The sequence below is a fragment of the Lycorma delicatula genome, chromosome 1, assembly GCF_047948215.1.
Source record: "Lycorma delicatula isolate Av1 chromosome 1, ASM4794821v1, whole genome shotgun sequence".
NCBI classification, from domain to species: domain Eukaryota; kingdom Metazoa; phylum Arthropoda; class Insecta; order Hemiptera; family Fulgoridae; genus Lycorma; species Lycorma delicatula.
The window spans coordinates 235,241,981-235,253,857 of NC_134455.1; the positions used below are offsets into that span (position 1 = coordinate 235,241,981).

Here is an 11,877-nt window from a genome sequence, read left to right on the forward strand (position 1 = left end):
ATAAAGTGATATGAATGCCCGGATTTTCACCAACTTTTACTGTACAAGGACAGATATATCATCAAATTGGATCACTTTGTCCAGCAGATAATGAACAGCATAAATTTTTGCAGGTGTATTTTATGGGTGATGAAGAAAATGAAGTAAACCGTTGTTGTCAGTATATTGAAGGAATCGAAAGAGATACAGTATTGAAATTCAACGTATGTTACACAGCCACAATTTGTTGGTAAATACCTTTAAAAGTGCAATAGAAAACTGGCCTCCAGATAATTATATAGTGGTCATTTATGCTGATCGGATTCCATGTGGCGAATATGAGAGGCGTTACAATGCGCCGACGATCAATGAAGTTGCTGTTTTGGTTACTGGTGACCCACGCTCTCCACGAGACATAGTGTTACGGGCACGTGATAATACGCTAAAATGCGTAGCCGATACTCATAAATTTTATGATGCTTTGCAGTACCCGTTAATTTTCAGTAAAGGTGAACCAGGATATCATTTCAATATTCCAGTCATTAATCCAACAACAAGACAGCCAGTTCCCAATAAGTTTCCTGGATGGATGTTTATGCGTATCACAAGTTGCTTTAAGAGCACGACTTCAATCTCCTTTCGTGGTCTAGGCAACTCTTTCATCAGTTCTTGGTAGATATGTATATTAAAGTAGACAGCGAACGCCTTCGTTACATTTCTATAAACCAGACGAAATTACGAGCTGAAAATTACATTCATCTACAAGATGCGATTAGCGCAGATGGTAATATTAGACCTAACGACATAGGCAAGATGGTTATTCTGCCTTCTACTTTTGTGAACAGTCCCCGTTATCTGCATGAATACACTCAAGACGCTTTTGCTTATGTACGAACTTACGGCAGGCCTGACCTCTTTGTAACTTTGACCTGTAATCCTTCGTGGCAGGATGTAACTAAGGAGCTAATGCCCGGGAAAAAAGCCACTGAACGACATGACATAGTTGCTCGCGTATTTCGTTTAAAGGTTTACCGCGAGCGAAGCCGCGGGTAAAAGCTAGTCATTCTATAAAAGTAATTTATTCAAAACAGCTGAGATATTTTATCCGTAGCTTGATTTAAAATCAAAGTTCCGCTGAAGATGATTTCTTGTTAAATGATATCAAAAACACACTTGTTTTTTATTTAATAGTCACAATTTTCAGGTAGAAGATACGAAATAACAATTGTTATAATTTAATTATGTAAACGTCTGCTAACGATTTAACTAAACCATTAGCCACAAGATCGTAAACCGACTAATTAATAAAAAATAAATAAACTGCTAAAAAAACTGTTACGCAGTAAAAAAAGCTTTTAAAATTTCGACTTCATCTTTAAATCTCGACTTTAGAGTAGGAACCAAAAACAAAAAAAAAAAATAAAACTTAATGGCGATTACTTATAAGTACATAAGCAGAAATTTTAACAGATAATTGACTAAGTAAATATTGTTCGTTTCTGAGATATCGGTTTATTCATTGAACAGTTATTGAATTTAAAAATTCGTAGCTTTATTTGAAATATGATTGATCTTATGAGTAAACGCTGATGAGAAATCCGGATATAAAATGCAAAACTTATTTTCCTAATAAAGACGTAAAGACTGCTACAGAGTCAACGAATTAATTATGGAATGCAAAAATACAATGTTTTGTTAGGGAATACTTTTTCTTAATTTTGTAAAAAGAATGTTTTGAAATAGTTTTTAAATGCAGCACACGCGTTTTAAGGAAACTAACCACAAATTTACCGACCGAATTTTATGAATTTTCACGTGAAAATAATATGATGCTCTAAATCATTGTATTACAACAGTCTAATACAATCACTGATGTTAACGGTTCAACTTATTTTCAAATAGAAATAAAGAGTGGATGTCGACTAGAAATTAATTATCTTCAAATCATATAATGCAGACCCACATAATTTTTACTTTGAAAAATCTTCTACAAAAGTAATTTGGAAAAAAAATTTAACGGAACTATCAGAATAATTCCCTCTAAAATATACAATAAATAATAATCTTAATTGGTATATGGTAAAAAACATAAGAAAATTATAAAGTAACTACAAACGATACTCATAAAAATTACTTACGAATATTACTAAAATGTTTTCTCCCTTTTTTCAGGTATAGATAATTTCTTGTATAAGATTAACTTGCCACTTAGTTATAATGAATGCTAAAAATTTATAAGGAATTCTATTTTTTTTAATTTGTTAAAAAAGATAATTTTTTAATTATTTTTAATTCGAATTGTAAATGACAAGTCACATAGCTTCAAAACAAGATATAAATCTGCGATCACCTGTTTTAGCTACTTACTCTATATTGAAATAAACTACAAAGAAAAAAAGCTCGAAAAAGTATACAAACGTAATCCAGATTTATAGACGATTTACCATTTATTTATTTTTATTATTTTCTTTGAATACTAAAGATAAGTGATGCAAAATAAAGATAAGTGATGCAAATATACTTGATAATAAGACAAACAAAACCAATAAAGGATGAACATTTATGAGTGATCTGAATTTAGAACGCGTATATTTTTCAATACAGTAAATTCAGATACTGATATTTTCAGATGTATATTTTCAATCTAGCCGATTTTAATTCCACTCTCTGAAAACCATAAAAACCCCTATACTAAGCCAGAATTCTGAAATTATCTGTCTAACGGTTTATAAAACAATTAAGACCATCATTTAAATAGAATTATAGCGAATAAAATATTCATTGACAAAATATCAATCTTTCGTTAAACCTACAATTCAGAAAAAAAAAATCCTTGAGAGATATAAGAGAAAGTATCTTCAAAAGGGCTAATTTCGTACATTTGTAAAAGTAAAAGTGAACTGCGGAAAACTGTCTATAGGGATCACTAAAGAAAATCCGCTTAAGAAAATTTAATCCATTTTTTCTGTATGATGCAGATTGATGTGCTAATACACGTACAGCATTTAATTTTGGCAGTTTTTATTGTACCTGATTAAGGTCACATATTTAAAAGATAACTAGAGAAAGGTAGTTGAGAATGGAATAAATGGAATCTTAAATTTATAAAATTAATTTATCCATGGGCGAAGAAAAATCCTTGGACAACTAAATTTATAGGATATCATTTTACATGAGGGAGATGTAAATTACTATCTTCCTTTATAAAGCAGTTACCGTTTGTCGAGCATAGTGTTTGAATACTTTATTTTAATTTAAAACGTAACATTACTTTTGACTTCCTTAGCTTTGTTTTTATCCTTAATTGCATTAAAGACAACAAAAATGAGATTAATATATTTAATACAGTATAATTTAAAATTCAAATCATCTAACAGTTTGATTCTGGTAGTTACTGAAAGCGAAGTACAGTAAAATATTTGAAAACATTATGTAGCCAATTCAGATTAGATAAACTTTGCTGTCACGTTGTTTGAGGGCGAGTTAAATCAATAAAATAAAGTAATTACCTAAGATGTGGACAATATTGAAGTAGGATTATTAAACATTATATTGTATTAACTATTTCCGCTGAAAATAGTGTAAAAGTAATTTTGATGACTATTTCCCAAAACGGCGATCAGAATATAAAAAAGACACATATAAAAATAACACTAAATACATACAAAAAAAAAATTAACTTTACGGGGATTTTTAAGTATTAGGTCAGGTAAAAAACAAACCTCTGCATCAATTACATACAGGTTACCTTCATTAATTTTATACTGAAAATTGTGTAATAGAAAAGTTTTCATAAATTATAATATTAGAAAAATGTTACTGAATTCTTCAACATTTCAGCCTCAACCCTCTGAATGAATACAATATTGTCCCTAATCAGTTGTTATGACAGCTCCTCTCTGGAGTTACAAGTCAATATTTCAACTCCATTTACGGGTAAATTTATTTTCACACTGATTAAAATACTCCACTGTCATCAGCTATTACAATTCGAAATTGGGACGGTATTAGCTAATATTAGTTCTAAAATATATTTCCATGAAACTGATAATTTAAATATAACTGAAAATCGAGAATCATTTAAGCCAGCAGCAAGTATTTCGTCACAGTAGTTAATGTATGATTTTCTGTTTTTTATTCAATTTCTAGCTTATCAAGTACCTAATTTTTAAGACATCAAGTACAACTAGATTATCGAGAAAAAAACGTGAAAACAAAAAAAAAATTAAATGATTGAAAATCTCACCCGATTCATAGAATTGAATGCTTTCAATTTTATAACAAAGATACAAATGAGTTTACTTAATAAGAACTATCCAATTATAAACAAGTAATGCATTTATAAATATACTATCTTAATAAAACTTTGTTGAGTGGTAATTTTAACGAAATTGTGTACTTAAATTAAACTTAGTAATTCTAAAACTCTACAAAATTTTTGAAACAAAGTAACTTGTATCAATTATAAAATTATTACTATTACACCTGATAATTTGAAATAAAAGTAATTATCTTTTACTCACAATTCGTAAATCTTTTATTTTGTACAAGACGGCGCTTAAATTATCATCAAACTTTTCTTCGTGATTAGTACTGGATTTTGCACTCATAGTTATAATATTTTTTTACTGCAAGTAACCGATGTTTGAACACTTACTAACTTACAATTTGAATTTAAAAAAAAGATTTGTTAATTAAAAATTAAATTTCGTATGGATCAAATTTACCGATACAGATATGAAAGAGTCGTGCACAACGCTCTGTACGATCCGAGACGTCAACTGAAGGAAGGATTGGTTAATTGGCGTTCTTATGAATGTTGCTGTTGTGAGAATAGTACCCACCACAAACTGCAGAGCGAAGCATTGTCGTATATTTCTACTTTTTATAAATTTATTAGTTAGACATGTAGAAGATTACGTTATAGCCAAGAAAATAGTTATGTATTAACATTGTAATTAGATATATAAACTATGAAAATAGCCCATTTACAGATAATATTTGTTGTTTAACATCTATTATCTACAAAAAACGTTTGGTCTGTATTTTCGTCTTTAAAACTTGAAAATACAATAAAATTATTATGTTTTAATTGCTCTATGGTCACCAGTCCATGTTTTTTTATAAAAAAATTTGTTACACAAACAAAAAGTAATTTTTACTCAAATACAAGCCTACTTCCCCCTGCACACACAACACACACATTATTATAATATTAACCCTTGTATTTATTATATACGGATAAATAAGTGTAAAGATTTCTTCTGTATCTTCTTGATGAATCTTATCGTTCTATTTATTTTATCAGAAAATTCGGGGTTCAAATTCGTCAAGCCTTCATATTACAAAGAAACTACTTAAACTCAAACTATGGATGTATTACAGCATGTGAAATAATAGAAGTAAAAATCCAGATGAATAATTACAAGTTTCAGAAATAAATGGACTGAAGTATGCCTAAATATAACAAAGTCTATTTAGATTATTTATTACGATAGGGTCTAATAGATTCGATGGGTCTACGATTAATGCAATTCAAACAATATAATATATAGTGTGAAAAGAGCCAAGGATTTTTTTATATTTAAAACATATTTTCTTTATTCCGTGTATTTCTTTAAACTTATGTTGCAATTTATTCTACTTTTTTAATAAAAAAGGAACCAACTCCTAGATCATTGGGTTATTTGATAAGTGTGTTGATTAAATGCATGAAATGGTTCAAAACCTATACATATAAAACAGTGACGAACAATTTGGACAGGTTTTCTATGAGTAATATAAGAAACCAATTGCATACCAAATATTACTACAGTCAGATAATTCCTTTGCTAAAATCTATTCACTTGGTATATTTTCTGTCACTTCTAGTGTAGCAACACAAACTTCTTTAGGAGTATTATTAGGTTTATTTCTAACAAGTACCCTTGAATGTTTACATATAGAACTTCTTTTTATACCGATACTGAACATCTGAACGATTTAATATATTTTTCCAAAACGTTATAGCCGAAAAAGTACAGATCAGGGATCAACTGATTTAATTCACAAGTGAATATCATTTTTGAAATTGGATGCACTGACTCATAATGGTATAATAATGAAGAAGTAATAAATAATTTTATCAAAATATAAACATCTGCCCGTATAATAAATAAGCTTTTTAAAATACCATTGTAAACCACTTCACATTATCTGAAGTGCTGTAACTTTCTGACGATAAACGTAATATGGTATTTCACACATGAAATAGTATTAGCAAAAACATGGAATTAATTTCAAGTTATGTTAAATTAGTTACGTTAATTATGTTAAAAATTACATCGTGTCATAGACATGCTCATATATCTTGAAAGTAAATTGACTTATTAAAAGTCAATTTACTCTCACGAAATTAGTGATAAAAAAAAACATAAAAAATAGGATTTAAACCACCTCTTCATAAACATCAGTGGTTGGAGTTAAAAACATCATAAATTTGACATTTATTTGTTTAGAGAGAAAAAAATAAAATAGTAAAAAACATATTACGCAGAAGTTATAAATAACAATTAGCAGATGGGACAGAGAAATAACCAGAAGTTTGAGGATAGGTGAGGCGTTCTTCAGTCAGCAGTTGAGCTCAAAACTACAAAAATTTTAACTTTTTCAAACTTTTTACAACTATAATACGAAATATTTTAACTAATAATAAGCTATGGGTTGTTAAAAGCATTTATTAAAGTTTTTTATTAAAGTTTAGATAAACTTGAACCATCGTGAAAGATACGTTTTTATTCTTAAATTATCAATTTTATTTCGTTTAGATGACGGAGTTCGAAAAACTTATAGCCATTCAACATTTACGATGATAAACGGCTCTCAGAAAAAAAGTTTTATGTAAATGAAATAATTTATTCATTAAATATTAAACTAACATTAATAGTAAAAAATTACTTATTAAAAATAAAATTAATTCATAAATTAAATTAATCAACTAAACTAATAAATTAATTGATTTTAAATTAATTTAGTTTTAATGTGTTTATTTATCTTCTTTTTTTCGATCTAGCCAATACACTCGTAAACCGATTCATAATTTTTGTTTCTTCGCCTTTTCCATTATTTCTTCATCATTTCATTATGTCTTCTTCTTTCTTTCTTCTGTTCCTTAAATCTTAATTTTTTATTTTAGCTTGGAAAAGTTACATTTTTTTTAATTTTTTTAGTTAAAATATCCTATACTGAAATTTCTCTTCACAGATATTTTTCTCGATATTTTCTATCTTCTGACAAATATGTTAATGTATATTCTCTCTTTCTAAAGAATTCGTATTTTTGTCAATTTATTTTTATCATTCTTGAAAGATGCCCGAAACACGTTAATCTTATCTTTCGTATTGAATCTTAGAGCTTTTCCGTTGCTTAGTATACATAGAAATAATTTTTTATTCTACAGGTTTAGTTCTATTTTGTGGGTAGGGAGATTATCCTTGGAACTTTCTGTTTTTGTAACTTTTTCTATTTATTTTGTACTGTTCAGATCTAAACATCTCGATTTATGAAGAATTTCGGATTTTATGGATAGGGAATCTTTAATAAATTTCTTTAGAAATCCATGAAAGAATCTGTCTCTTTCATGGAATGCCCTTTTTTTCTAAGGCATTCTGTTGGATCGTTTCTCCTAAATATTTAATTTTTTCCACATGCTGGATTTTTTCAAAGCTTGACCTTTAATGAATTAAGTTCATTTTTTTATATTTTTCATTAATTATTTCTTTATATGGAGATTTTTAATTTTTTTTCAGCTATTTCTTTAAAAAATTAAATTGAATTTCTTCCGACTCGATGTTTTGGGTTAGAAGGGCCGAATCACCTAAAAAATCTAAACAGTTGTTTTTATTTATTTTTTTTTCAATCCTAGAATTATGGGACGGATTTTGTAAGTCTTTTAATTGAAGATTCCAAAATCTAACTATTTTTTTAAGAAGTTGTCAAAAAACCCAATAAACCAGGTTCTTTACAAAACGAGTCTTACCGAGGTTATTTTAAAATATTTCCATATAGAATAACCTTATAATCATGTAACTCCTTCTAGGTAAAAATCTATTTACATTAATTATTTACTTTCCACTCAGTAACTTGTTTAGTTCTAGCACCTATGTTATTTTTAGTTTCAAAATTGGTATTCACTAATCGATAAAACAGAATGGTACAAATGACTCATTTAACTTTTTCCCCTATTTCTCTATGCTGTGTTTAATTAATTTTATTTATTTTTTTGTTGTGGAAAACAAACTAAGTAATAGTTACATATTAAATAATAGTACCCATGATTTAATACACATAATAGTATCACAAAGCTGTTTTCAGAAGCAAAACTTGAGCTAAGAGCAGGAAAAATGTTACAGGAGAGAAATCTTAGAGCATACATTTAAGTTAGAGGATAGTTTTTTTTACAGAGATGGAGGAATCCCATATACAGGCGCTGAAGCAGTGTCGGACTTGCTAACAGGTTCAGCAAGATTTTATTAAGTGCGTATGTGTTCCTGCGCACTACCGACTAAACCTCTACCCTGAGTTTCTGCCCCTCCTGGGAACCGCTTTCAGCATTACATCAAAAGGGGGTAAACGCCCGCACACACAATCGGTCACCGCAGTTACAACTGAAACATACAAACTCACACTCACACAACACAACTCATACAACACCAAGGATAACACCAGCACAAGGAGTAACAAATAACACACATCATAACAAGGAAAACAACACACGTAACGTAGATTTTTTTTCCATACTATGTACACTCACAGTAACACACACTCACGCAACCGCAATAACCAATATCAACAGTAAAAAATCACAATAAATCATAAACAGACTCACAACACAGAACTTACCAGCCCACTACATACCAAGTGGCAACTGTCTTCCGTAGTAACGAGAACGCCATCGGGCACCAGGAACAGAGTTCACACGGCTTCACCGCAAGAAGCCGACCCCAAGATGCTTAAGAGCCGCAAACGCACACATTACTCTCTGCTTTCTGTCTGGCCTCCAAGATATGGGTCCCAAATCTAAGCCGCGCGTCAACCCATATCCCCAAATATCTGATGGCTGGTTTGGAAACAATCCTCCTTCTCTCCAATTCAACGATCAGGGTTGATGTCGTTTCCTAGCAATAATTAAGGCTATCTCTGACTTTTCTGGCGCTAGTTCCAATCCTACACCAGCCATCCAGGTACTAACGGCTCGATATGAAATCCGAATATTGTCGACAATATCCTTTTTAGTGGCTACACTAACCATTAAATTAGAGAATAGTTAGAGACCATTTTTAAAAATGAAGTCAGATGATCTGATCTATTTAAAAATTACTACTTGATTAACTTGTAATGTGAATTAAATAAGAACAAGATTTACAAGAAATAGAAATTGTCTGAAAATTTTTAAATTTTTCCAAAAACGTACCGTTCTGATACCTGCCTGCTCCAAAGTAACTGTGAACTAAACTTGGTTTTACCAAGTTTCCAACTGCCAACTTTCAACTGAAATAAGTTTGAATGAAATGCAGCAAAAATGTGTTTCATAGATGTAGTCTAATAGTTGTACAAGGAAGTCATGTGGTGTCACATCAGATTTTTATGAAAATTTATAAAACTGATATTTTTAGTAAAAAATAGTTTAAGAAGATATGAAAGATATTTTATTTTTACTGTTTATATAAAACTATTTTATAACTTAAAATAAATATATTTTTAGTTAAATTTCAAAAATTGACTTCTTCATAACTTTACATTATTAATGTAGAAATAATTATGTAACTTAGAAATCAAAGTAAAAATTGTAACAACTAGACCTCGCAGAGTTTTAATGCACTTATTAATATTTTTTAAGCTAAATTACTAAAGTGACTGAACAATACTAAGATGCGTAATTAAGTTGGATTAAAAATGATATATGATTCACTTGTAACATACATGTAGTTTATTAAATTCCATATTGGTCATTAGGTGACTCAACAAGAAACAAAAATTACTCCTCAAAAGTTGAAATAGCGTTTTTTACTTTCTTGTACGAAGTAAAGGAAGTATTGTGATCGTGAAAAATTTCGGCTTTTAGATTTCAACGGAAATATCCATTTTGACCATCCCTGAATCAAATTTGACTAATTTCGGTAAGGCGTATGTACGTATGTATCTCGCATAACTCAAAAACGATTAGCTGAAACGATTAGTTGAAATTTTGGATTTTTGATTGTTGTAACCTCTAGTTGTGCACCTCCCCTTTTGATAGCAATCGACTGGACAAAAGTGTCCAAAAAAGCTCAAAATCTAAAATAATGGATTTTAGACTTTTGCTTAACTGCAGTAATAAGCTCTCACTGAGAGCTTTTTAACGATGTATCATAACTGGTACTTATTTTCATTGGTTCCAGAGTTATAGCCAAATAGAATTTTAATTAAAATAATAATTAATTAATTGAAATATTTGCATCTTACAAGGGGATGGCACGTCGGTTCGAATTTGACTTCATCTTTTTTTTTTTAACTTGTTTTTTTAATTTAAATATATTGATTTATTAATAATTAATTATTAACCTCTGATTGTAAAAACGTTTTACGACAAATAATAATTCAATAATAAAAATAAAAAAGAAATAAATATGAAAAGATATAAGAAGTTATTAATGGAATAAACTCTTTTGTATTTTTAATTAAAAAAAAAAAATGTGTGTATGTAATTTATTAAGCATATAAGGAAGTCATGTGGTGTCTGCATCAGATTTTTGAAAATAACATAACGTATTTGAAGGCCTCCATGGTGGAGAGGTCACAATTCAGTTTTTCATCCAAATGAGTTATAATCCCTGTCAGCATCGCAAATTATATACATTAAAAAAATTCCATTCTACCATATTCTTAAGTACAATCTGTAAATCTAGGTAACTGCACTTTCACCCGGAGGTCCAGGGTTCGAATCCCGGTCAGGCATGGCATTTTTTCACACACGCTACAAAACATTCATCTCATCCTCTGCAGAAAAAATGCGGACCCGGAGGTTAAACAAAAAAAAAAGGAAAAAAGTAATTGTACTCTGAGAGATCTATAGATCAAGCTTACCATGAAAAATCTACGTTAAATTGCCATGTGAATAGGCCATTTAATAATCAGTCATCAACTATCGATACTGGAACAATATTTCCTGATGGATGTTAGAGGGTCATACACAGTACCCCGAGAAAGTAAACGTTTGGGCAGGAATCGTTGGTAATCGTATTGTAGGGCCTTTATTTTATATGGAAATCTTACAGGCGGTGATTATTGCAACTTGTTAGTCAACAGTATTTTACCAAATATCAAGGAAAATTTTGGACAACAATTAATTAGAAAACGTATGGTTTCAGTAAGATGTGGTGTCCCCTCACTATTACTTAAGGGTAAGTCAGATTTTAAATGAAATATTTCCAGATCATTGGATAGGTCGTAGAGATACCACAGAATGGCCTACCAGATCTTCAGATTTGTCTCCTCTAGAGAACTATTTTTGGGGTTACTTAAAAAAAAAGTATGCAAAAAAACCTGTAAACATTGCCGACATAAAAAGATATAAAAATCCGACTCTCACCTATATTAGCAATTATGATACAAGTTATAAATGGATATTACTTAAGGTTTATCAAGCTGTAGAGAGGAAATATTTTGAACTTATCTTGTAGAATGGTATGCTTTTAAAATCTATTGTATTTAACACTTTAGGACTAAAAATATTAAACTAAATTTTATTTATATTTAGAATAAATTTGGACGTCGGTCAGTTGCGTCCGCCCGGAAAAGAACCCAGTCAATTCGGTCCCTCATAGGAAATGCAATCCCAGTCAGGCATGGCATTTTTTCATATGTAACAAATTTTCATCA

General features: G+C 29.8%; 1 protein-coding gene across 1 annotated transcript in view; it reads right to left on the reverse strand.

The window, feature by feature from the left end:
* The window catches only part of LOC142329662 (sorbitol dehydrogenase-like), a 64,761-nt gene extending 59,990 nt beyond the window's left edge, over positions 1-4,771 (reverse strand). The window contains exon 1 of the mRNA XM_075374335.1: positions 4,503-4,771. Within this exon, the coding sequence (XP_075230450.1) occupies positions 4,503-4,589 (87 nt within the window). The 5' untranslated portion in view covers positions 4,590-4,771. The remainder of the gene's footprint in view (positions 1-4,502) is intronic.
* Between the last annotated feature and the right edge of the window lie 7,106 nt (positions 4,772-11,877).